We start from the raw sequence: 27,764 nt of genomic DNA on the forward strand, positions 1-27,764 counted from the left end.
TCGTGCAAATGTGACCGGCTTTTATATAAATGGAATCAAGTCATTAATAGATACTAGAGACATTATGCAGAGTAGGTGATGTATACTGACGATGACCATGACTGCGTCTACGTCGAGGAGTAGAGTTGAAAATATTCATCATATTCACCGAGCTACACAAAGGGCGAGATAGACTACCTATACCATCAAGTTTTTCATTCCAACCATATGGTGTCGCAGTTCCCAATTGTCTAATCCAGGAGTCCTCTTTTTGTCTACGGAGAGGCGTTGAAAGATGAGGATTGTTAGCGCTGTGGTATATTTTTTTCGATAAGGCGAACTGTCGTAGAAACGATGGAATGATCAGACTGATTAAAATGCTGGTAAAGAATGTCGTTTACATTGAAGTTAATATCTGATCTATGAACGCACATACGTTTGTTAAGCCTTCATTTCGTTTCACCGACGTATACTAATCCGCTATGGCTACCCTCTAATCCATAGACGACATTTATCGATTTACAATTCAGATCATCGTAACTTCTGGTAAAATATGACTTCTTAGTTGAATTGCTAGTGAATTGAGCATCTGTTATTAAGATTTCACAAGTTTTGCAGCCTTTGGTCTCATATTTCGAAATACGACAGTGTTGTTCTGAGTCATCAAAATCCAAAATGTCTTTAAGGATGTTTAAGACATGTTTAAGATATGTAATGTGTATTGACACTCGATATCTGATCGACTATATCACGTACCCGTATCGTGTTCACAAACATATATAAACAGACCTATATTTATTACGAAGTAACCTGAGTAATCAACTCATTATATTCTGCTGTTCCACGATGGCCACATCAACCTTTTGAATGGAAGGGGTTAGATTTATTCAGGTTACTAACCAAGTGAAGATTTATTTGTTTTGAAATTATTTACTTTAGACACTCGTTCAATGTTGAGGTTAGACGAACTCATGCTGTTGTAAAGAACGATGTTGACTGGCCTTAAAACTATGAGTTAATGGTAATATGATAATTAATTATGGTACCAATCAATAACATATTTATTCGTTCTTGTCCACATTATTCTATTCTCGTGAAAATATATATATCTAATAGTCAGCAAATATCATTTTATTATTTTTCAAAGTATTATTTCAAGCTATTCATGTTCAGTGCATGAAGTTCATTGGCGTTTGTGGTAAATATCTAGTACAGTGTAAACAGGTATCTCGTATAATATATGCTTGCATGTAAATGAATAATTATGACATACTGTATTCATTGTCATTGTTTGTTTTAATCTTCAGTTTATGCGAAGTGCTATATCCTGAACATATTTTCTATTGTAGTCGCAAATATTTTCTATCATATTGAAAGACGATTTAGTTATAAGTTATATGACCAGGTCACGTAATTTAGGAAAGTACTTGAATGACTTGGTTTTATGAAATCATTAAAAAGATTACAAAAATATTTTTATATATTTATATTGATGCAACCGGTAAATGTTTCAGGTGATAGGTGAATGTTTTATTTACCAGCTAAATGTTTAATATGATAGGTTAAAGTAAAAGAACAAAAATACCGTATTCAACGTGACGTGGCTCTGTATCTATACATCCCGTCATTGTGTTGTAGTGCTATGGTAAGAAATGATTATTGTATTTTGTATTCTTGTCTTTCATTTTTGCTAATGTGTATTGTCTACATTAAATGGTCTATATGCCTGTTTGAGTTTCTTTGTTACATATTTGTTTGTTTTTTTTTTTTTAAATTAGAATAGAACATAATGTTGACTGCTAAACCCCAGTTTTTGATATTTTTACCAATTGTGTCTGTTTGTTTTGTTCACACATCGTTGTAATTATAATTGAATTTTATGCGACTGTCATAAAAGTGAGAGTTTTTTTAGCTAGCTATAAAACAAGTTTTATCCACCATTTGTCTACGTAAGAAACAGTTGTACTAATTCAGAAATATGACAGTTGTTATCCTTTCGTTTGATGTGTTTGAGATTTTGATTTTGCCATTTGATTAGTGAACGTTCGTTTTGAATTTTCCTCAGAGTTCTGTTTCTGTTTCTAGAATATTGAAAATTTCAGAAAGTAAATTGTGAAAGCTTAATCAAACGAGTACCATTAAACATAGATTGACAGCAACAAACTAGTGCCGTAAAGTGATGTGACAGCTTTTGCATACAATCGGATTTAATTTTGTAAATATTATGAGTACATTGTAAGCATCACTTTATAGTAATCGACTTAAAGTGATATTTTAGTGGTTTAGGTCACGTTGATTTCATCCGCAACAATGGAGAGGTATGTGTATGCATTAAAATACTTTTAATGTTGTTTTTATATGTTAAATAGATTGTAGTTGTACCTAAAATAAACAAACATTTTTGTTTGTAACTTGTGAGGTTATTATTATTTTGTGGAAGGAAGATTTGGAGTTGGCACAATTTTATTGATAAGTCCACATTGATTTCATCTACAACAATGGACAGGTGTGTATATGCATTGATGTACTTTTAACGGTTTATAAAGGTTATACAGATTGATGTTTATACCTTAATTATTAAAAAGTCTAGATGATGTAGAGGCATTTTGTTAAAAGAAGACTTTATATCACTTTGTCCAGGATTTTACTACTGGACTTTCGAATTAAAAAATACCATAAATATACCGTTGTCAACTCATGGGTAAATTTGTACACTCTATTTAACTGTTTCTCTACACACTAATGAGATTTCCCATTTTTTTAAAAATAATTTTGAAGTTATGATAGTGAATAAATATCTACGAAGAACTATTACTTTAGACTTTCCATGACCTAGAACAAACTGTAAAAGGAACAAAGTATCAATATATGAGTACTCACAGTCAATGAAAGATAGTCAAAACCAATTCCAATTGAGATCTACAATTTACCATTTTTTCAAGATTAGAATATCAATCAGTATACATCGTACGAATTTAAAGGGTAAAAAGAAGTTTAAATGGATTGTGCTTAAATGTCGTTACTTTATAAACAACATCAACAGTTGTCATGTGATTATCCGTTTGTGATAAGGACTCTACAGATACAACAAAACTTTCAAACCAAGCTTTAAAACACGTGTGTTATTTTTAGGGATGATCTTTAAACATTGTACATTACTTTATACTCATTCTATTCAGAGCATGGGTAGTTAGAGAATTAGAAACAAAAGGATACAGTGTCATCCCGAATGTTCTGACTGACAAAGAATGTGAAAAGTATATATCAATTTACAAGGCATGGTTGGATAGATTTGGAGATGAGAGGCCTTACTGGGATAAATCATTGATGCAACAATATAGGTTGTCACACTGTGAACCCACATGGAATGTCAGACTTGCAACGAAACCTGTATTTGCTTCCATATGGAAAACTGATAAATTGTTGACCAGTATGGACGGTATTGCGATTGGTGAACCTCCTGAATTAAGTAAGAACAATAAACTGATTATAGAATCAGAGAAATGAATTTTGACTCAATAAAAAGAATAAATAAGTTCAGAATTTTTATGCAAAAATCACGTGCATGTATTTAAAATTTTAACGCATTCTCATTCTCAATCGATGTGACCAAAATATGAAATTATGAGTGAATTAGAATCTGGAAACCGGACAAATTATTAGGCAATGCAATGACAAAATTCAGCATTCTTTAATACCGAAGATACAACAATTGATACATGTAGATTTTATAAAATTACTTATCAAAGACTAAAGTACAAACAAATAAGGAACCTTTTTTATTATGCAGAAATTTTTATAGTGGGTAGAAGATTTTAGGTGAAAGAGTAGAAGGGTCAACAGATTGAATCTATCACTTGAAACCAAACGGTACATTTAGTAGGAACACATTGGCCTACATAAAAAAATTATAAAGTCGTTTAAAATTTTTGTTATTTGTGTTCCATCACATGCAAAGAGAACATCCGCTCGAGGACATGGTTCTTGGATTTATCATAAGAGGGATCGGGACTGTATTCATATATCATGCAAAGCCATCAAATTTCCTACCCACAATGCGTCTGAAATCCAGACGGAACTAGGGATAACCATATTTCCCAACACATAAAGAAGTAAGTATACACCTGATTTTAAAACACTGCAACACTTAGGAAATACGAGGTCTAAAAGAATAGAAACGATTTTGTCGTATTTCTTTTAGGTTTCGATCGGAAGTAAAGAAAACTTCTAATATATATGAATAATATCCGTCAATTGAACCAGTAATGCTTCTTGTTTGTAGGAAACACTGATTTTGGTGATCCTAAATCCAATTGGTTTCACATGGACCAGGGTAGCTGGAGAGAAGGTCTCCATGTGTACCAAGGAGCTGTTTACTTGGAAGAAACAACAGAAACTGACTATTGCTTTAGAGTTCTTGAAAATTCCATACAGTTTCATAAAGAGTTCTATGAAAGTTTTCCAAAGGCTGTTATAGAAGCTGCAGGTGAAGACTTCTATCGTCTGACAAAGGAGCATTTTGATTGGTATTTATCTAAAGGTTGTAAAATTAAGAAAGTTCCAGTTCCAAAAGGCGGTATTGTTTTGTGGGATTCCAGAACGATCCATGACAACAAAGCGCCTATCGTTGGCAGACCAAATTCAGACAGATGGCGATTCGTTGTTTTTGTTTGCATGGCACCTGCAGTCTGGGCAACGGAACGGGATATTGAAATGAAAAAGAAAGCGTATAACGAAATGGTTGCTACTGCCCATTGGCCATCACAAGGAGTTTGGACTTTCCCAAAAACTTCAGAAAGAGTGGCTACTAAAATATTTGCACACTTGGAAATAATTGAAGAACTCCCTGAAGTAGCTAAAACGAAAGAAGTTTTACAAATGGTTGGAATTGAAAAATATGACTTTGACGATGGACAACCAAATGATCCAGGTTGGAATCCAAAATGGTCAGTAGACCCAAATACGAAAAAAATTAGAAGCAGTGTATATTTTACTTGAAATGAAAATAAGGACGTTTTTTTCAACTTATAAATATATAGCAGAATATTAAACAGCATAGAAACACTAATGTCAGCTGACTTCATTTATCCAGGTGTGTGCTGTAAACTTATCGTTATTAAATATTAATCGAGTTTCATGTTGAAAACAGACAATGATTCGCCTCTTTGATTAAAATGGTTGCTACATTGGTATATAAGAGCCGGAAGCAGTACTGAGGTCCTTCCTACCTTAACCACCTATTAGACCTTAAGACGTTCCGTTTTTACAATTTCATTTCTCTATCGTTATATACCAATGATAAATATATTCTGCTGCATTTCTTAGAGTTTAGGTAGCTAACAATTTAAAAATATGCAATTTTGCTGATGAGAATTACTAATTTTGTATTCCAATTATTGATTAACAACAGATCAATATAGCACTGATTTTACAAGTTATATGCCACTCTCATTCTTGTATGAAAAATGATTCTATTTTTCATCTTAGAACATATGATGATTCATCAAAAATCATTTTGAGGCATAATTTGCCGAAATTTTTATGTAGTGTAGACAGAAAGTTACAAGTATTATATAAGTAGCTGTATGAAAATGGAAATTAACTTATTGCTGATTACTACTAGAAGTTTGACGTCCTTTCATGCAATAGCCTCATCTCTGTTTTTCAAGATGTTACCGTGTTAACTTATCATATTTACGTATGTTCATCTTTATAATATACTCTGTAAAATCAGAGATTCAATTTTTTTTTTAAATTTGCAACAGGACAACCATCTCAAAAATAAAGAGTTAACATTTTGATTTCATAGCATTATCATTTGAATATCATTTTGTTCACAAATTGCAGTAACGAATGTCAGGGAAAGATTGAACTCTCAGAATGTATAGCACTTGCTGCTTTTGTTTTTTTTAATTGATGTAATTTCGAGTCCATTTTAAACTAGTTGCCAACTCACTAACAATCGAAAAGGCCGATTACCATACGAATTGATCTAGACATAAATCTAGAAATAAATACACAGAAGGGCACGTACAATCGTATTAACAGTGATTTTCATAGCTCACTTAATTTCATGTCATTGATTAAAAATATGTCAATCGTCGATTTACCTAAATATGAATGATTTTGTGTGCACAATCCTTTAATAAAATTTATCTTTCCGGTTGCTACTATGGACTAATTGAAGGTCTCATTTGAAAAGTGTTCGATTACACAGGGCCAATTGTAAAATGGTTATCATTGTTCCATATAAAGCGTTATTATTTCATTTTCGACTAATAAGTCTGAATGACCCTTTGGTATATTTCGTCTTTCTTTTATGAAGTCTTCCCAAAACAAAATATTTCGAAACAAAAATGTTGAAACGAGAAAATCTGTGAACAAAAGGCAAAACAATTTTTTCAGGTCATTCAAACAACCTGCATGTTATAACAAGGCAGGAAACACCATACAAAAATAATATAATGTTTTTTGTTTTTTTTTTACTTTTACATCTCGAGCAGATGTGAACTGCATTAACAAAAATTCGAATATAAATATTCTTTTCCAATTGCATGCATTTAGTTTTGTGCCACATTCAGTCAATTTAGTTCAAAACTCGAAAATATAATTTGATTATACAAATTATGATGGAACATTAGTTACTTTAATGTCATTCGCTTTAGAAAACTGCATACTAAGCTCTCGATATCTTGATTTTTTTCTCTCATTTACCTATATCAAACATCTCCTTTGACTCACAATTGATTTTTATATACAAATATTTAGAGACCTGATATCACTTCTTATATCAGCAAAATGGGTACAACTTTGCAAAAAACATTTTACGCTAAATTGAACCTTATAAATATACATTTCATGATGTTACAAATCCCAGAAATGATATCAAGAATATGGCTCATTTCCTTGTCTACTTGTTTGTCAGAAAATATGAAACAAAACCCATGTTCAACATTACAAATTTATCTAAATATATAATGCTACATAGTTCAAACAATTTCGCACACGACAACTTTCCCCGTTGTAACGCATGTGACAAAGAACTGGTTGCTATTTTTCTTGAAACGTACTACCCACGGGCTTTCTATTCCGATACTTTTGGCTTGAATGATTCTCACCAACCTGCCATCGTGACTTAGTACGTGTATATTTGCTGAAGCATATCCACAAATATACACATTGCCATCACAGTCCTTGTCAATACCTCTAGGTTTTAGAAGTATATCACTTTTGTAAGTAAAGACTTTTGTATGATTTACCACTTTGGACACTGTATTTGTTCCATCTGCACAAATGTAATTGTTTCGGTCTTGTGCATAGATTAGATAGGTGTCTCCGTTTGTTGTAGCTTGTTCATTTTTGACACCAGTTGATGAGTTAATCCAGGTTAGACTTTTGCCACATGCAAGAATAAATTCCCCACTAACATAACAGAATCCATGAACTGCACATGTGTTATTAATTTTACGGCACAGTGTCATATCATGCGTGTTGATGATATAAAAAGTATAAGAACCTGATGAAACAGCAGCAGTTGTGTCATTCATTTGATCGATATCGTTTGGTGGGATTGGTAGCTTAAGTTCAGCGAGAAAGTCTCCGTTGTTATTATACTTTAAGACTTTAGAGAAATTTCTATGAGTAAAGACGTATTCATCTTTCATAAAAATACCACTTGGGTACGTCAGAGAACTTCCAGTAAGCTCTATAACTTTAATTACATTTATTTCCCCCGTGCGAAAATTTACGTTCTTACATAAAAATAATTTTGGACAACTTTTGTTGGTTTCAACTAGTTTAACAACTCCTATAGCTACGACTCTTTCTGGAAATTTCTCTGCTATATCATTAGTCTCTAGAAGCATGGAAACATTCTTCATTTCCTTTGTCCCTTCCGTAAACGCATCTCTAAATTTAACCTTATTTTCATTGATTTTGTTCATTTCTAGTAAACATTGCACTTCGGATCCATGTTGTAAACAGGTATCAAAAATAGTAGTCCAGTTATTAACCGTACTCTTCAGATTCTCAAGTTCTTGTGATTGTTCCGAAAGTTTCAGACCTGCTTCCTTCTTCAGTGATTTTATTTCGTCCTTAATTTGATTTTCAATTTTGTTTAAATGTTTGATAATGTTATCCTTAATGGTACTGACTTTCGTTAGAATAGCTTCAGTCTCTTTTTCGAAATCGGTCGTCAGGTCTTTTCTACTTTGTAATACGTCGGACAGCTGTTTGCTGGTTTCTTTCAGTTCTGTAGACAATGCAATTGCTTTTTCACATTTTTTAATACCTGAAGCGGCCTTCTCGATTGTTATGACATCTTCGCATTTCCTATGCGATAAAGTGGCACACAATGTACATAATGGTTTTGAATGATCAATACAGTAAGCCTTTATTACCTTCCCTTGATGCTCTTCGCAATATATCAACGAAGAAATGCTTACCGGTTCTTTGTTAGTAGCAATGTCATTCAGCAACACGATAGGATGTTTTGCTGACATCTTAAACGATTTGTGATATTTTTCACAAGATCCACAAAAGGCCTCTTCACATACAACACACCAAGATGACGCTTTATTCGATTCATTGTTCGCTTTACAAGAGTCGCATAGTTTTTCGCTTTTTCTTATTGCTTGTCTATCCATCATTGAAGCAACAAAATGATTACCTGGTAATTTTTCAGCCCAGGTCTCCGGGTTTCCTGTCGACTCTGCCATCAAAACATCCCGTCGACAAATCGGACACTTAAACGATGTTTTGGTTTTCTCCTTCCCCGCAGTCGATAAAATGTAAGTGTTAATGCATGCCGTGCAGAAAGTATGGAGACATGGTAAATATTTTGGACCTGTAAAGGTCTCCAAACAGATGGTACACGTCAACAAATCATCAAAATTATCTGTTTGGTCTGGTGCAATCGCCATTTTGAATGACTAGGTTTTAACTTCCTTCTCAACTGTTAGATTGATATGTAAATTATCTACGATATATTTAACTACACCAGATGATCTAAGGTAAATAAATGCACCTTGTCGTTATCATTTGAATTCTTGCATTGATAATCTCAACAATACCGTAAAATAAAGAAAAAAACACATAAATGATATGAAGATAAACTTAACTTGAGAACTTCTATATCACTGATATATTATCATTGGTTGTTTCCGCTTTTATTGTTTTCATCTGCATCCTGTTATTATATATATGGATTATATGTTTAGTCTTTGAAAGAAAATTATATTTGATTCATCCATTAAATTCTTCTTTGATACATATTTTATAACCATTTATCTAGTGTAGACAGAAAGTAAAACAGTAGCTCCGGAACAACGAGAATTGATAATTTTTCTAATTCTATTAGAAATTTCAAGTCTCACTATTTAAGGAATTATAAAACAACAGTCTCAGCTCTGAATCCATTATGTTTTCAAGACGTCATCCAAAATTGACAAAAATTCAAAGCATTAGTAAGCAGAAAATATGTGCCATAATGATCTAATCTAAAGAAAAATACTTAAAACATACAACTCATTGTTGCCAAGCTGACCAAATATTTAGTCCTTTCTTGAGAAATTTGTTACCAAGTAGTAAATAAGTCCAATCAACATATCTATAAATTTAAAGCATTAGCAATTATAGAAAAAGGTGTCATTAGCTTCAGTATATATAAAATTGAGAATGGAAATGGGGAATGTTTCAAAGAGACAACAACCCGACCATAGAACAGACAACAGCAGAAGGTCACCAACAGGACTTTAATGCAGCGAGAAATTCCCGCACCCGAAGGCGTCCTTCAGCTGTCCCCTAATCAAGTTGTTGACCCAATATGAAGTCTTTGTGTTTAGTAGTACCAAGATAGTGTTCAAATATTTGTTGGACAAACAGAATAGATAAGGTGAATGCAATATGACCCCAACTCCTAGAGTTTGGAAACAATATTGTTTGTTTAACTGTATTTTTTGTATAACGACTTTCAAAATATTGAGCCAGAGTCATCGTTTTTTGCTTTTCAGTCCTGTTCTAAGTTCAATGGCACTCATGATGGTTTATTGACAGAACACCAATTAAATACACCTTGAAATGATTGTTACCCAATTTTTTGTTTTATTTGGTCTGGTGTTTTCAGATGCAAGATTAAAAAAATGTTTACAATCAATGGGAAAATGTAAAGTGATGATAATAGTTCACACTGACTCTTTTGAGACAGGTCAGCTAGGAAAAAAACAACAGTGAAATATATACTTGAAAGTCATATGACACCTCAAATTAAAAAAAAATATATGCATATGTTTTTTTATAACTTAATGGATAGTTTTCATAATAAAACTTATGTACATATACCTTTTTTTTAAAGAAAATTCTTTAATTGTCCACATTTAGAAGAGTTTGCTTTTTTTTTAATTGTTTGCTTCCAGAAAAGCAATTCGCCGACATATTTTTTCCGTATGAATAGTGACCTTAGCGTGACCCTCCACGCAAAAATTCGGTGGTGGCAATACGCATGAATCTGTCATTAAAACAAACTAGTATCTGATTGCACATGCTATACACGTGTAAAATACCCATGTTTTTTTGTTGATTGTTTACTATAAGGTGACAATTGGTAAACTACGGCTTCATAACACGGCAATTAATCAGCAGCCATATTTTCTCATCATAACAGATAGAGAGGGGAAAAATGACGATAATACGATATGTTTGTGTAAAAAATGATAAATTCGCGCACAAAAGACTAAGTTTATGATATATACATGCATTGGTTCAAGAACTTGATAAACATTATTGTTCACCAGTCACTGATATGACTTAAAAAGGTAAAATGTGTATGATTGATTGATTTTTGGTGTCAAGCCCCGATTCCACCACAATAAGTTGTAATGTGGTGTTAGGTTTTTATTGGTGCAGTGCATGTATAGAACCACCAACCTTTGACAGCTGGACATTGGAATCATGTTACTGTTCTACTGAATACAATATCATCAGAGCTCGGAGTCAAGACTTAACGGTTTTTTTTATTTATTGATTTATTAAGGACAACTAAGGCCGTGTTCACATTGACCTAAACTCGGTGTTGTGTAAGTGTAACTCACACGTAAACTAAACAAAATTACGTTCCCATTGATAAAATTCAATGTTTACATGTAGTGTAAAACATGTTTTGTCTACATGCAGTCGATACTCGATGTAGGCCTTGTGTAGATTAAGTGTACAAAAAACTAGGCATTTTAAACATTAGTTTCACCGTGTATATTTAAGGAAGAAACAAATTTTGAATAAAATTGATATTTATAATAATTATTAATAAAGTTCTTTACAGAAATGTTGTCTAAACTTGATATATTTATTTAGGTTTTTTTTTAAACTTAACGTTGCTTTATTAAGCCCTTATCAAGACTCAAAGCAGCATCATTGCCGAACACATAATTCATTTGAAAATTTTAAGGTCTTTCCTAATCGACTTGACTTGCACATAAATGTTTGCCACTGGTCTTTACTCAAACAACGAGTCACTCATAAATGCATTACTTAAAAAGTGTGAGGTAAATGTATTGCTTGTCTAGTCATGTATCTCGGATCCGTTAAATTACCCTTAAAACTAAAAAAAACCAACATTACCCCCTCCCTTTGCCAAATACTCCTTGGAGAAGAAAAACCATTTGAAACAAACAGAAAAGATAGGAATATAGTGATCCCTAAAATATCATTCCTTCTTCTCCTTCAATCTCTGCACCGATGTAATGCATTGGCTTTATGAGAATAAAAATATATATTCTTCGCCTGTAAGCACGCTGCTGCAGCCTACGTTTTCTAATGCTTAATCGAGACATCTTTATTATTTTTAAACTACTGCAAATCATCAAAATAGCTTTTATAAAGAAGCATCCACGTAAACTTAAAAAAGGGGGGGGGGGTATTTTGTTAATTTATCTGAGCCTGAAATTTTTCCGCGCGAACGTTTTATTCCGGTGGTTTTTTTTTCGATGCTGGTAATCAATTTTTTTTTTATCCAATTGGGGTTCGAAATATTTCCATCGATACCCCCCATCCAAATATATTCTCAAAGCGTGGATTGCATTATTTTTAGCAGCATAATTTGAAATCACAATAGTAAATCTCACAAATCCAATTTATGGTGACCGTTTTTGAATGTCTTCCTAGGTAGTGCAAATTAAATTGACATTCTTTAATTAACATATTAATTATTGATTAATTTAGTGAGCTTAATTATGTTACAAAAACAGAGTTTACACAATCAAGAGTTCAAATAGTATGAAATAGATCATAAACTGGCTTCACATGAAATTTGTTCTTTTGTTGTGTTCATATTTTAACACAACTCTTCAACGTTAATGGAGGGTTAATTGCTAAATAACATGTTGAACCCCTTCACATTTTTATATGCAAATCCAAGGCCAGACCCTTATAAACCAGTTATTTATGTCGGTTGCTACCTTCTATAATTATTTGTTGTTTTTGCCATTGTAAAATTCAGGTAGTTGATTTTCTCATTTGAAATATTTCATGATTTTTGTTATCCCCATTATTTCTTAGTTTACTCTTTGATAAAGGTTTTTGTCCATTGTTGTGTTGGTATTCTTAACCACTGTTCAAAGTTAAGGAGGGTAAAGTGCGGAAACATTATGTTGAACCCCTCCACATTTTTTTATATGCAAGTCCAAGGCTAGGAACTTAAAAACAAGTTGTAATGTTGGTTGCTATCTTCAGTAATTATTTGTAGTTTTTGTTAAGGTATAAGTCAGGCAGTTGGTTTTGTCACTTGCAAACGTTTCATGTTTTTATCACCTGCAATTCTTAGTTTATCATATGCCAGTTGTCAAATAGTCAGTTTCTATATATGGTGGCGTTTGTTTTTTGAGCTGTTCATTGTTTCTGTTGTTGCTTTGTTTTCCTCTTATAGTTGATGTTACCATTCAGATTTGGTTTGTGACCCAGATTTGTTTCAGTTAAGTTGATTTATGACTATTGCATATTCAACTATTGCCTTAATTTACTATAGGTTAAGGGTGTGCTCATTGTTGAAAGACCATGGTGGTATGTTTTAGTTCACATCTTTGTTCTTTGGTTTTTATGGATAGTTGTATGCAATCATTCTAGATCTCCCTTTTTTAATAGTTCAACACAACTAACTGTCACAAATCTGTTCAGATGTCATTAGGCCTTTGCATCATAAAGAAATAAATAGGGACAACTTTTTTTAAAGTTTATTAGACAATGTCAGAAATATAGTAAAGTTTTATTTATACTAAAAAGTATAAAAAGCATCACAGTCATTTTTTTCAATTTCTGAACCATACATAAAAAATAATTATATAAAATATATCTATGAAAAATTGTATTTTTGCTGTAGTACATGTATATGAAAATTAAATTAATTTGTTCATAAATATCAAATATATAAATAAATACAAAATATAACAAATAACTTTATTGACGTCATGGACGGATATATTTATCACATTAAAATACCCAACTGGACAGATTCCATTCATCTCAAATAGATAATATCATTTTCAGTAAAAAAAATATTTTAAAAATATTTAAAATCTATCAAGAAAAGAAAATTTTAAACAGAAATGTAGCTAATAGGTAGAAATATAAATATATTATATTTGTCCATGTTCAGTTTCCATTGTCCATTTAAATGAATCAGTTGTGATCAAAGTCCTCATAGTATAGGTGTCATTGTTCCATCATACACGGATATTTTACCAGGGTCTGCTGTTGACGTCTGACTGTCACTGACACGATATGGAGATTTACTTCCAGATGACCGACCATCCTCAGATTCATTAGAGGGAGGTGTATTTTGGCCTGATGGTGCTGGTGATCCACCACTAGATGCTGGTGCCCATCGGGCAGCATTCTTGGACATGGGCTGTGGTGTAGGGGTACCAGAACCTGAGGACCCTGGTTTATTATTTGACATGGCATCTAGGTCTGCAGACAGATTGGGCTCAACCACTTCAGATGGATGTGGTGCAATTTTAGGGCCGGAACTTGCTATCAAAGGATCAAATGAAGAAGTCATATGACGTTTCTCAGCGTTCCAATCACCTTTGGGAGGGAAGTCCTGAAATGGAAAAAAGATATTTATAATTTTTCTTTGCAGGGATTAAGGGGTAAATACAAATTTACAGCCCAAATAATTACTATAACTAACACAAAATGTTAAATAACAAAAGTTACTTAATGAAGTTAAGTGTGATGTCCATTTTCACTAACTAGTACACAATTTATTGTGGTGCCAGCTGAGAACCAACTCTGGGTGTGGGATTTCCTTCCCTGCGTTGAAGACCCATAGCTGGACTTTGGCTGTTGTCTGCTTTTTGTTTGGGTTTTTCAAGCTGTAGTTTGAATTCAAATATTTTTGCTATGGCTATAATATTTATAAAGCAATCAAGTTCAAGAATTGTCCTTCCAATTCCGTAGTGATTAAGGTTATACTTAGTCTAATTTACTGATCATTTATCTATAAAATTGAGAAAGGAAATGGGGAATGTGTCAAAGCGACAACTACCCGACCATAGAGCAGACAACAGCCTATCTATGTATCTTTTTATCCTTCTTAAGTGCTTAAAAAAACAATTGAACACTGCCATATCTTTAGTTTTACATTTCAGAAACCTCTTGAGTGATTTTTTTTATATGTGACTATGTTTTTTTTTGTTTTACTTGGAGGCATTGGGTTTTGATAGAAGATCTTGAATGATTAAGAGCTTGATATAATTGAGAATGGAAATGGGTAATGTGTCAAAGAGAATCACAAACTAGAAAACATTTCAGGGCCTACAGTAGGTCTTCAATGCAACACTGCATGACCCTAAACACACTTTTATTTATACTTATCCAACCTTGTCAATAGATATTGTTTGTTGGAAAATTTCCAGAAACACAGGCTTTTATATAAAATGATGATAAACAATAAAGACAAACCAAAATAACTTACCGTTTTATCTGGATTGTTAAAATCTGCAAATAAAAATTTAAAAAAATTATAATTAACTATATTGCTAAAGCAAATTAAAAGTTCTACTGAATATACTTATTTATAAATTTATTTCCTTCTAAAAAGCACCGCATGAAACAAAACAAAAAGGCTTAGCTTACTTATATTTTATGACTTACAATCTAATAATATATAGTATAAATAATATATTTTTTAATGTTCAAGTAAAATTCTGAAACTTACATACAGAAAAGTAATACAAAAATTGTGATAAAAAAAAAAATTGTAATAAAAAAAAAAATTCAAGGCTTCCACATGTGAAATATAAAATACACAATAAACGCTATATACTTGTAATACAATATCCTGCTTTTTAAAAAATTTATTGCATGAGATTTAGATATTTAAACACGTCTCAATTTTAATATGTTTCATTTTTCAATTGCCAAATCAAAGAAAATCCTGAAGTCATTACGCAAATATAACATTCAGTTGTATTTCAATAAATTTATTATAGAGCACTTTTTACACATATAATACACATACCAAATGAAGGGTTATCAGCTGACATTCGGTCAGAATCATCCATGAAATCTCCAAGAGAGGCTTGTGATCCATAGGAGTTGGCAGTGTCACCACCTTGACATAAGATGTACTTCTCAACCCATGGTATATGACTCCTGAAAGTCAATATATGTATCAGTTATTAAGTTTCATTCATAAGAAAACAGATGTATTTACTGTGAAATAAAAAAACACTTCACTATAAAAATGATCATTAGGTATGCTTAAAGTGCATATGTTACCACTGTGTTTACTGAGTATGTTAAAAGTTGTCTCCCCTATTTTGTTACTTTTGAAAATTATCATTAGGAGAAAGAACAGTTTTAGATATTCTAAAATGTATATGATATGTGTATATGATATGATATAGTATTACACATGGTTAAAAATCTCTCAACCAACATAATCCCTTCAGCAGAGCTCTTGGATTATACGGTTGTCTCAAGTTGTACAGGTTTTATATTGAAAAAATAAAAATATAAATCACATCTCATTATTTCCATGTATTCTCAAAATAGTGATTTGGTTTTTTTAAAACATATTGAAGATTATGTCAAAGAAAAATATTTTCCAAAACCACACCTCTAGCTAATTATATCACTGGTAGTGGAATAAAAATAACTATACAAACTAACTGAAATCACATACAAATAATGGAAGATAACTCCCACAAACTGTGTTAAATAAAGGACACTTACTCTCTTCTTTTCCATCTGTAGACTATCAAAAGTATGATTACTACAATTAGTAATATTCCAATGATAATCAAAGCAATCATCCATGGACGCAACAAACAGTTTGGATTATCTTGGGGACAAGCACACTCGTAATAATTGATGTAGTCATAACATACAAATGGATCTGGACAAGGGGAGCTAATACACTCGTTGATATTCTCTTCACAATGGATTCCAGTCCAACCAGAGGCACATATACAGTTGTAGTTGATATCAAAACTTTCAATTGCCCTACGGTAATGTTCACATGGATAGGATATACTGTCGTTCTTTGCTGAAAACATAAATATTTGATTTTGAAAATATGCTGTGTTGTCATACAGAAACAAACATATTCAAGAATATGCCCTAGATGGATTTAAGATATGAAATTAAAAAGAACAAACTTTTGAAACTATTTAAAACTTTATCATACAATATTTACAATATTTATTCAAAAATGCACTCAACTTTTGCAAGTGGCTACAGTTCCCATGTGAAAGTTTTGTATCATATTGATAAATTTTTATGTTCAGTTGAGGTTAGAAATTAGAAATTTAACAATGATGATCTTTTATTGGCAGAAATAAAAATACTTTGAATTCCCATATTTTACTTTACAAATATTTAGGTAAACGTACGTTCGCATTCTCCCTCATTTCGACATGGTGACTCCATCACCGTGAATTTTATGGTGACAAGACGTGACAAGGCACCATTAGTGTCTGCAAAGTAGACTTTAGCCTCATCGTAGCCAGAGAAGGAATAGTTCTGCACATATGCCAACTTCATATGGTTCCATTCATGTTCATTTACTGGTTTTAACAGGCCTAGATCACATGGGAACACCAAATTATCCTGTAAATTAGAAATGAACAATTTTTTATTCATACATTTGTACACAGGTTTTTAAAAAAAAATTTGCAGAAATTTATAGATGCCATTATTGAACAATGAACACAAATGGGAGGTCAATCCTTGCTATTTCAAGTAATATTGCATACAAAACCTTAAATGCAAGACTTAATTTAAGTGACACCTATCAAATTACAATTTTAACAATAATATAAATGTCCCAAACATGTTTTAATTTACAGTATGTGAGTATTTGACAACTGAAACAAAGGCTAAGTCAATTCATGGTTCTATTTATAGATATTAGAAATTTCCAAGAAAAACTGAATTATTTAATATAAATTAATAAACAAGCTTGGTCCAACACTAAAACTGATACAATCAAGAAATTTTGTAATAGACCCTAAACATCTTGAATGGATTCAAACATATGTTTACTAGGGTGGATTCTATAATACAGTCAAATTGCTGTATGCTAGTAGTAAATTAAAGTTCTCGTCATATATAATTATTCATTTAATCAAAGTGAAAGCAAACTAGCATTAGAACTTTTTTGTTCTTCATAAAATCATTTTATACAGACAAAAATTTGTTTGTAATGTAAAATTCTAGTGTCTGAGTTTCACAATAAATCTTGAAATAAAAACTCTTAAAATGCATAAAGATTTTGAGTTTAGGTTTTTATGAAACCTTAGCTGAGAGTAAATAATTAAGAGTTTCAACATTTGTTTACTCTCTACTGAAATAAACTTACAGTTCTTTCTGTAACATTTGGACATGGATTAGCAATGGTTGGTAAACTGGTTGAATTGTCTGTGATATTCATAACTCCACCGACTGGTTCCTGGACATAAAGATTGAGTGTATCCCCTAACTCAATATCATAAGCTCCTAGTAACGCATACCAGGATGGGGACCAGACATGTTGATTCCATTCATTCTTCTGTTCTAGATAAACCTGTAATTGATAAATAAGACTTAATCAATACTTAAACACAACCTTTTTTCACATGTGTAACCTACAAAATTAGATTCATTACAGGGTTTGTACTAATGAGAGTACCACAACAGGTGCCACAGGCAGATCAATGTAACGAGTATTCTAAACTTATAATGGTCTATTTAAAGCGTGTAAAAAGAACATTTCTGTTTGTTTTTATATTTTCTTACTTTTTCTGTTGCACAATAATGAGTAAATCAGTTTGCAAACTTTTATAATATTTATCTTTTTTTTCTATATTTGGTAACAATGACCATAACTTTTCACCAGTTGACCACAAAACCCATACTTTAAATTCTCATTAGAAGACACAAGGTCAGATCAAAAGATGACTATTCTTAATAACAACTTTTTTTTGCCGGGGAAAATATTAATAATAAAATAAATCAATAAATAATTTGTAGCAATTTAGGGAGCTACCATTTGATTTTTATGGGGGGGGGGGCTAGGATGAAATTTGAAAAAAATAGGCAGGACAGGAGTTTTGAGTAAAAAAAAAGGCAGGATGAGACACTTTGCAAAAAAAAAGGCAGGATGACAATTTAGGTAAAAAAAGTCAGGATAAACTAATAAAAAAAAAGGCAGGACCGAATAGAGTGAAAAATAACTAGAGGCTCTAAAGAGCCTGTGTCGCTCACCTTGGTCTATGTGAATATTAAACAAAGGAAGAAGATGGATTCATGACAAAATTGTGTTTTGGTGATGGTGATGTGTTTGTACATCTTACTTTACTGAACATTCTTGCTACTTACAATTATCTCTATCTATAATGAACTTGGCCCAGTAGTTTCAGTGGAAAATGTTAGTTAAAATTTACAAATTTTATGAAAATTGTTAAAAATTGACTATAAAGGACAATAACTCCTTAGGGGTCAATTGACCATTTCCGTCATGTTGACTTATTTGTAAATCTTACTTTGCTTAACATTATTGATGTTTACAGTTTATCTCTATCTATAATAATATTCAAGATAATAACCAAAAACAGCAAAATTTCCTTAAAATTACCAATTCAGGGGCAGCAACCCAACAACAGGTTGTCAGATTCATCTGAAAATTTCAGGGCAGATAGATGTTGACCTGATAAACAATTTTACCCCATGTCAGATTTGCTCTAAAGGCTGCGGTTTCAGAGTTTTAAGCCAAAATCTACATTTCACCCCTATGTTCTATTTTTAGCAATGGCGGCCATCTTGGTTGGTTAGCCAGGTCACGGGACACAATTTTTAAACTAGATACCCCAATGATGATTGAGGCTAAGTTTGGTTTAATTTGGCCCAGTAGTTTCAGAGGAGAAGATTTTTGTAAAAGATAACTAAGATTTACGAAAAATGGTTAAAAATTGACTATAAAGGGCAATAACTCCTAAAGAAATCAACAGACCATTTTGGTCTTGTTGACTTGTTTGTAGATCTTACTTTGCTGAACAATTTTGCTGTTTACAGTTTATCTCTATCTATAATAATATTCAAGATAATAACCAAAAACAGCAAAATGTCCTTAAAATTACCAATTCAGGGGCAGCAACCTATCAACGGATTGTCCAATTCATCTCAAAATTTCAGGGCAGATAGATCTTGACCTGATAAACAATTTTACCCGATGTCAGATTTGCTCTGAATGCTTTGGTTTTTGAGTGATAAGCCAAAAACTGCATTTTACCCCTATGTTCTATTTTTAGCCATGGCGGCCATCTTGGTTGGTTGACCAGGTCACCGGACACAATTTTTTAACTAGATACCCCAATGATGATTGTGGTCAAGTTTGGTTTAATTTGGCCAAGTAGTTTCAGAGGAGAAGATTTTTGTAAAAGATGACTAAGATTTACGTAAAATGGTTTAAAATTGACTATAAAGGGCAATAACTCCTAAAGGGGTCAACAGACCATTTTGGTCATGTTGACTTATTTGTAGATCTTACTTTACTGAACATTTTTGCTGTGTACAGTTTATCTCTATCTATGATAATATTCAAGATAATAACCAAAAACAGCAAAATTTCCTTAAAATTACCAATTCAGGGGCAGCAACCTATCAACGGGTTGTCCGATTCATCTCAAAATTTCAGGGCAGATAGATCTTGACCTGATTAACAATTTTACTTGGTCAGATTTGCTCTAAATGCTTTGGTTTTTGAGTTATAAGCCAAAAACTGCATTTTACCCCTATGTTCTATTTTTAGCCATGGCGGCCATCTTGGTTGGTTGGCCGGGTCACCGGACACAATTTATAACTAGATACCCTTATAATGATTGTGGCCAAGTTTGGTAAAAATTGGCCCAGTAGTTTCAGAGAAGAAGATTTTTGTAAAAGTTAACGACGGACGACGACGACGACGACGACAGACGCCGGACGACGGACGACGGACGCCGGACGCCAAGTGATGAGAAAAGCTCACTTGGCCCTTTGGGCCAGGTGAGCTAAAAAGGCAGGACAGAGATTACAACTAAAAAAAAATGCAGGACAAAATTTTTCATCCTAGCCTCCCCATAAAAATCAAATGGTAGCTCCCATAATGAAACTGGTTCTCAAAACAAAAGGCATTACAGATACATGGCAACCAGACTGGATAACTGAGGGGATACAACTTACCAAAACTGGTTCCGTAGGATCTGCTGGTAGTTGAGATTCTCCTAATATAGTCAGGAAGATAGTTGGAGGATCTGCTATATCTGTTACATTGACAGTCAGCCATACTGTTACATTATTTGGTGGAATAATATCTGGATCATCTTGTACTTCTTGCAAGATCACTGGGAATGTCTGAATACCCTGACAATTATCACAAGGTGTGAACAGCAGTCTGTAAATAGAAAAACAATTAATTTCTCAAATAGTTTTCACAAATGTGTATTGCAGGCTACAGAGATAAATAAAATACAAGTATTGATTTAAAAAAATATTTGAAATGGATTTACTTTAAAATATGGTATACCATATAATTTGAAATATTTAAAACTTTTAGATTCCTAGAACTTCAATTTCAACATTGAGACTAAACAGATGTAGATTAACAAAGTATATGTTAGTACGGGTGTTGCAACTTTTTTTAAGATCTATGTGAAAATCATACATTAGTAAAAAGCTAACCAAAGGTAGAATGTTGTATGCTACAATCTTATACTTCCAGTATCATCATTAAATGAACTTACATTCCATCAACAGACAGGATAGGTGTTCCCATGGTATAATTAGTGTAGTTACCGACCAAATAGAACTCAATCGTATCTCCCTCATCATCTGTTGCTTCCAACTGGTACTGTATTGTACCTATAATATACAAATAACAATAGTTAAAAAAACAAACAATTTTAATACAAACTAATTATCAAATGCCATTATAAAAGAACTTTAAGAAATTAAAAATTTACCAAACTGGAATGGCACTAGCATAGAATGGGGCTCCAGGAGCAAACCTCCTTAAAAATTGTCAGCATATTGTAAGATCACCAATCAAATCCTCATGCATTACAGATAGGATTTTACCATGTTGGGGTCAAATGGAGTATTTACAGTTCAATTAGAGTATTGCATAATTGTGGTACATTGGTAACTCCCTTATATCAATCTAATTCAAAACACATTTTTCATTTAAAGCAAGAACAAATTATTTCATGATTTTTTATTTCTGAAGACATTTTTGTATCCCATGTCTTACCTGCATCTTCTGACATGTAGATAACATCTGGAACTGTAAGATGGGGTTCTGAATTTGTAATGGCTGCCTTGGCATTAGCCAGAGAGAACATGGTCTCATGTTTAAAGTATGGATCATTGACTGCACCTTCTGTCAAATCTCTCCAGGTGTTGCATACCTGTAAACATGATAGAAAAATACAAAATTAGATCTGTTTTTGAAGTTTAGGAATAAATCTTATTAGCATATGTTAAATGAAATCTTATAAATAACATGAAAGGAAAATGTACCCAAAATTAAAAGTAAAACACAAATACTAATAATTGACATTGTATTTACTATCGGCAGTGTAAAAATGAAAAAGTAATGTAGAAAAACACATAAAATTAATGAAAGTGTTATTTGCATTGGCAGGCAAAAAATAAATGGACATATGAAATTGTAAACAAATAGTGAAGATCTTGAACAATACAATCATAAAGCAGCCCAGAATGTTAGTTAAAAATCAGGTTAATTGGCTTGAAATTAATAACCAGCTAAAGAGAATTTTTACAAAAGAGTAATAAGTTCTAGAAAAATTTCATTAGAGATCAAAATTCAGAAAAGACTCAATCAAATGCACATCTTCATAGGTAAAAAAACTGAGGACTATATGTAGGAATGACAGAAATAAAATTAATAAATACCTTGACAGTGACAGTACCATCATTATTGAAGACTTCAGTATCTGTTTCATTACAGGTTCTACTAGACTCCTCCCACAATTGTCTCACTGAAAAATATAAGTTATTTCGATAAAAAGGATGACAAATAAGGCCTTTAAGGCTATCTGGACCTTATAGTTTTAACTGTTGTTTCTTTAGTTTTATGAATGTACTTTCTTAGGGAAACCTGTTGTACTGTCCAATAATTTTGATATTCCCTTTTTTATTTAATTCATCCTGTAATACTGTTTTACTCAACTTCCTTCTGTATTTCATTTTTTCTAACAAACTATATCTTTTTATACAATGATAAGGGTTAAGGGAATCATAAAGTTATATGTGTAATGTTTAAGGGAGACACATTTTCATTGATTGCATATTTACATGCCACATCAGCAAAAAAAACAAGGCAAATTATGAGAAACATAATTAATAAGCTCAACGTACTAAGGTGATCTCATAACGAAATGCCTAAACTAACTGGTTGACTGATTTTGCTTGCATGCTTAATATCCAGTTGCATTTAGGTTTAGATTTAAACGAAAGAATGATGAATTGTTTAAAGTAAAAGAAAAATGAGGCTGTGCAACACAATTAGTTTTAACTTTTACCTGGATTCCAATGTGCCAATATAGTCCTATTGCCTGAATCATGGGGTCCTGGTCCAGCAACATCACTGAATGTCATTAGAATAGGTCCAGGCATCATAATGTGTCCAACAGACACAAAGGCAAAGGCAAATTCACTTCCTAAGAATCTAAAACAGATAATAACCTCATAATTAAATGGCAACAAACTTTTCTGTAAAGGATAAAAAAAACTTGAGACATTTGTTACTGATAATTGTACCATACCAATATAGGGTTTCAAATCATGTGAAATTTACAATGTATACTAATCTACAAAAGGGCCACACCATATCCATTAAGTGATTGAAATTAGTCAAAATTTAGACAAAACATTTCTGAAGATTATGAAATAAGAATTTTTTAATATTTTCAACTTCCAACATCATGAAAAACCCATTTGTAACTTTCAGTTTAATTATCTTACCTTCCAAGCAGAGTTCTATCCACTAAATCAGTTGTAGTAGATGGATCAACAATATAAGGTACAAAATCTGTTGATGCTGCAGAATCATAGGTTGCTGTCAACTCAGATGGTGTTAGGATTGTAAATGTTGTACTGTGTCCAGAAGTCAAATCTAAAATAAAACAAGAAAGGATATATGTGGTGGTAATCTAAAAATAACAATATACTGTCTGGGCAAGCTGAAGCACTCCTACAGATGTGTGATTCTCCCCGTGTGTTGAAGATTCATTGGTGGCCTTTGGCTGTTTTCTGCTCTTTGGTCAGGTTGTTGTCTCTTTGAGACATTCCCCATTTCCATTCTCCATTTTTTTATAACAAGCAAAACATTCCGACATGTACATTTCTGTATGCTTGATTAATTGTTTGTGCTGGAAGCCTCTTTTAGAAGTGTGGTTGAGGGGAGTATTCTATTATGTCGGTCCTTAGCTATTTTGAATTCACATCTTCAATTGAGTTCAATAACTGTATTTAAACAAAATATTTAAGAGTGCCAAAACTTTTTTTTTCAGTCACCCTAGTGGATTGACTTTTTATACTTGCTATTCATATTAAAGGTTGCTTTATTGTTACATCAAATATTTGTTGCGTCATTTTTTATCTTGCTTATACTTACTGCTTGGAGTAACAATGACTAAATCATCTCCGACAGCTCTCTTCTTCCTTCTACCAGACCCTGGAGTGACTGATATCGTAATGGCCAATCCATTTAGGGATGTTTCTAAATCAGTGTTGGCATTGGTTATTATGACACTACCCATGGTCTTGTTAACACATCTCATGGCTGCATTACATAACCTCATCATCATAAACACAGTACGTCCAGGCTCCATGTTGAATACATTATTGGCACTAGACAGACGGTCTGCTTCAGACAAACTTGTATTTTGCACAGGGTTTAATTCAGATAATCGTCTTATGTTTACACCATTTATTCTCACATATCCATCTTCAATCATGATAGTGCCAGAAACATTGTATCCTACCCAAGTACATGGGAAAATGTCCTCTTTTTCTTCATCTGTTCCACAGCACAGATCTGAAAAAATTTGTGAATCATGTAATATTCAACATCAGTCAGAGATGACAAAACTTATAATCAGTATTTATAATAAAAATCTAAGGAAGTTGAAGTCTTAGAATTTTTTAATTCTTACACTATAAGTTTTTTCAATTATCAATTCAAACTAATATATAATTTTCCAATATGAACCTAAAATAGTTCATAGGTCATAAATGAAAATATTTTTGGTAAAAAAAAAAAGAAAGAAAAAAATATCTTGGTTGTCACAAGCATAAAATTAAGGGTTTGAAGGCATCAAGACACCAATCTACCAAAAAAAATTGATTGGTACATAAGGTTTTTTTTGTTAAATAAGTGAAATCATTTTTTTTTTCTAAAAGTTCGCATATCCTCAAAATCTAAATTAAATCATGTAAAAAAACATAATAATCCAACTGTGAGGGGCAAAAGTAGACTTATATTTGTAAACATAAAAAAAGATGATTAGCCCAAAACAAATTCCTGTTAGAGCTAAAAAAAACAAATTCACTGACAGTTCAGCATGAAGACATAATGATTTTTGTATTAAAACCCAAGTAAAGACTGGGAAATATCAGGTTAAATAATCTCTTGAATGTACATACCATATCTATTGACTGCCTCGTCATGACTAAGACTAAATGTAACTCCTAGTTTGGTTGGATCAGTACTCTGCATTGAATCTATTGGAGTGACATCAGCTGATAGCTGGGTAGCACCAGGTATAGTAGTATTAACATCATCTATAGGATCCTCCAGAAGTACAATTACACCTGGCAGGTAAATCAAACAGATTTAATATTCATACTTTCAAGTACAATTCTTTTTAACTATATTTTTGCATTTAAACATGGTTTGCTTTTCTAAATTCAAATTGTCCACTTTTTTATATCAACATTTTGTCATCTTAAATCTTTTTCCATAAAATTGTCATTTGTTTATTATATATTTAATCAAATCTTCTTCTACCATTACTTCCTTAGCTGTTACAATTTCATCTAGAATTGTGACTTGTATTCATAAATAGGTATTGTCCTAAAAACTAATATTTACTGAAAAATTAGAAACAAGCTTGTTTGGCAAAATGAATTGAAATGACAGAGTTCATTAGATGTTATATACCTTTAGTATCATTGTATCTTACAACATGTCCAGCCCCATTCTCACAGATCAGGGATACAAAGTATGAAGTATTGTGTTGTAAGATGCCTTCAAATGTCATGTTAATGGCAGTTTGATTGGTTTCTATAGACTCAAACTCCTGTAGCTCTTGTCCACCAACTGTTGTTCCGATGGCCCACAAATTTTCCTTTAAATAAAAAAAACAAAATATAGAAGAGACATAGAACATTTCCTACTTTCATAACTTTTGTTAAAAATAAAAATTGTAAGCATAACAACATTAAATGAATTGACACTGTTTGTCAGTAATTTGCCTGCACATTACCGCCATACATCCCCAAATCCATAACCAATTTTTTCCTTTGAAAATCCAGTTAAAAAGGCCACAGCATAAAACTGATTAGTTTTGTTAAGAATAGACTATTTTAAATATTATCCTTGCAGTAAATTCAGTACTTTTAAGGCATTGGCATGCAGTCAATTCAGTACTGTTCAGTGTTTTATGTCATTGACAACATAATGTTTTGTAACCAAATGTAGGTTCAAATGAATTCAAGTGCACCTTTTCCATTAAAATATGCTTCACATAATGGTTGGGAAATTAATCAATATTTTCAATTAAATTAAGTGCACCTTTTGCGTTTATATAAAAATCAAGCACACCTTCTTTATAGCAGGCATTGGTAAGATATTTTGTACTAACCACAATGTCACTCTCTTCATCAAAACATCTCCAGAATGCCTTTATAGTGCTGTTGGACCCCTGATATCTGACAGGAGTGAACTCCCCTTGATCTACATCAATATAAATATCACCGCCCATCACTTCAGGATCAAATATTGGTGGTGTATCGTCAATGTAAAATCCATCTGAAGACACAACAGTGGTAACACCTGAACCAAGCACAGCTTTCACTGAAAAAAAGTACATTCAAGTTCAAATTTTTTTTCTTATTCAAATAAAAGGTTTTTTAATCCTATAAATGGATTACAGGTTTCATTTTTTCGGAAACTACAACACCTTTTTTTTTTAATCACAAAGATGTGCACTTCAAGAAGGATTATTATATACCGTAATAGAAATCAATGAACAATATAAGTATACATACTGATTTGATCACTGATCTACACATTATAAGATGAATTTTCAAGAAACCCGATAAAAAATGCATAATGCTTCTCATATAAAAATTTAAATAACTTCTTGATCCTAAAACCATTTAATATCTCTTCAAGCAAAATGTCATCATTTGTGCTAGTGCACATGTTTTAAACTGTGAGATATTCATTTAATGGCACAAGTTTCTGTTTATAAAAGGAGTATGGTATTATGTAAGCACAGTGAATTAAAAAAGACAATATCAAAGAAATCATATGCATGGACTGTGTGAGGTTTTTACCTGTGAAATAATAATCTATTGTTTTAGTCTCGTTGTCCTCCATTCTTGTAGCTGGTAGAGTAAAGTTGTCAAGCATAAATTGGTATAATACATGTTCCTCAGCATCACATGTTGAATTACAATTGTACCTTGAACATAAGTTATAGCATGGGAGACATGGAGATATCATTTCTTTATAAGGAACAACTTCTGTGCCTAATATCGTAGTTCCGATACCAATTTCGTACTTGATTATTGGGTTTGTTCCTCCACGGAATGGAGCACCATATCTGCAATGTGCACCTGGCTCAGGGGGTAAAACAACACTTCGGAAGAATGCTTTGGTGGAGTATGGGTTAAAAGTGTCTACGACTGGCGGTAAATAATTGTTTTTAGGGAATACATGGAAGATTAGGTCTGTGTCTGTACTCAGATCACGTATTCCACATACTTTACTCCACAATACACCATCGACATACAAATAGAAACACAATGATGGCTGAAAATGAAAAGGAATAGATTAAAATCCTAGAAAATGTATTGAAGCCAATAATGATTAGAAAAAGGTCATGCATTTAATGTCATAGAATATACATTATACACATTAAAATTATTGAGAACAAGTTGCTTATATTAAAAGATCATGCAAAAAAATGTTTAAAATAATTGATCACGATTTCACATACTTTTTCTGCATAAAATACTGTAAACAA

The 27,764-nt window shown here is 32.3% G+C and overlaps 3 protein-coding genes across 3 annotated transcripts in view; 1 reads left to right on the forward strand and 2 right to left on the reverse strand.

The window, feature by feature from the left end:
* The first annotated feature begins 2,379 nt into the window (after positions 1-2,379).
* On the forward strand, positions 2,380-5,780 carry LOC143056398 (uncharacterized). Its single transcript, XM_076229486.1, has 3 exons — positions 2,380-2,485; positions 3,159-3,448; positions 4,262-5,780. The coding sequence occupies exons 1-3, from the start codon at positions 2,478-2,480 to the stop codon at positions 4,975-4,977; spliced, it is 1,014 nt and encodes a 337-aa protein (XP_076085601.1). The 5' UTR covers positions 2,380-2,477; the 3' UTR covers positions 4,978-5,780.
* Positions 5,781-6,926: 1,146 nt separating this feature from the next.
* Positions 6,927-8,927, reverse strand: LOC143056734 (uncharacterized). The gene has a single exon (XM_076229888.1). The coding sequence runs from the start codon at positions 8,898-8,900 to the stop codon at positions 6,969-6,971; it is 1,932 nt and encodes a 643-aa protein (XP_076086003.1). The 5' UTR covers positions 8,901-8,927; the 3' UTR covers positions 6,927-6,968.
* Positions 8,928-13,408: 4,481 nt separating this feature from the next.
* Positions 13,409-27,764, reverse strand: part of LOC143056305 (uncharacterized) — a 313,066-nt gene continuing 298,710 nt past the window's right edge. The window contains exons 197-213 of the mRNA XM_076229390.1: positions 27,073-27,550; positions 26,376-26,587; positions 25,673-25,859; positions 25,156-25,323; positions 24,125-24,547; positions 23,473-23,623; positions 23,031-23,176; positions 22,402-22,487; positions 21,737-21,893; positions 21,231-21,348; positions 20,671-20,881; positions 17,834-18,037; positions 16,866-17,082; positions 16,207-16,519; positions 15,491-15,624; positions 14,945-14,967; positions 13,409-14,068 (exon numbers count right to left, since the gene is read on the reverse strand). Coding sequence (XP_076085505.1) covers positions 13,664-14,068; positions 14,945-14,967; positions 15,491-15,624; positions 16,207-16,519; positions 16,866-17,082; positions 17,834-18,037; positions 20,671-20,881; positions 21,231-21,348; positions 21,737-21,893; positions 22,402-22,487; positions 23,031-23,176; positions 23,473-23,623; positions 24,125-24,547; positions 25,156-25,323; positions 25,673-25,859; positions 26,376-26,587; positions 27,073-27,550 — 3,633 coding nt within the window. The 3' untranslated portion in view covers positions 13,409-13,663. The remainder of the gene's footprint in view (positions 14,069-14,944; positions 14,968-15,490; positions 15,625-16,206; positions 16,520-16,865; positions 17,083-17,833; positions 18,038-20,670; positions 20,882-21,230; positions 21,349-21,736; positions 21,894-22,401; positions 22,488-23,030; positions 23,177-23,472; positions 23,624-24,124; positions 24,548-25,155; positions 25,324-25,672; positions 25,860-26,375; positions 26,588-27,072; positions 27,551-27,764) is intronic.

The sequence above is a fragment of the Mytilus galloprovincialis genome, chromosome 13 (genome assembly GCF_965363235.1).
Source record: "Mytilus galloprovincialis chromosome 13, xbMytGall1.hap1.1, whole genome shotgun sequence".
Classification (NCBI taxonomy): domain Eukaryota; kingdom Metazoa; phylum Mollusca; class Bivalvia; order Mytilida; family Mytilidae; genus Mytilus; species Mytilus galloprovincialis.

Excerpts from the sequence above, each read along its gene's own strand:
- LOC143056398 (XM_076229486.1), top strand. Across the intron at positions 3,449-4,261 it reads TGGTGAACCTCCTGAATTAA|GAAACACTGATTTTGGTGAT; the intron begins GTAAGAACAATA and ends TCTTGTTTGTAG.
- LOC143056734 (XM_076229888.1), bottom strand. The coding sequence starts at position 8,900 with ATGGCGATTGCACCAGACCAAACAGATAATTTTGATGATTTGTTGACG.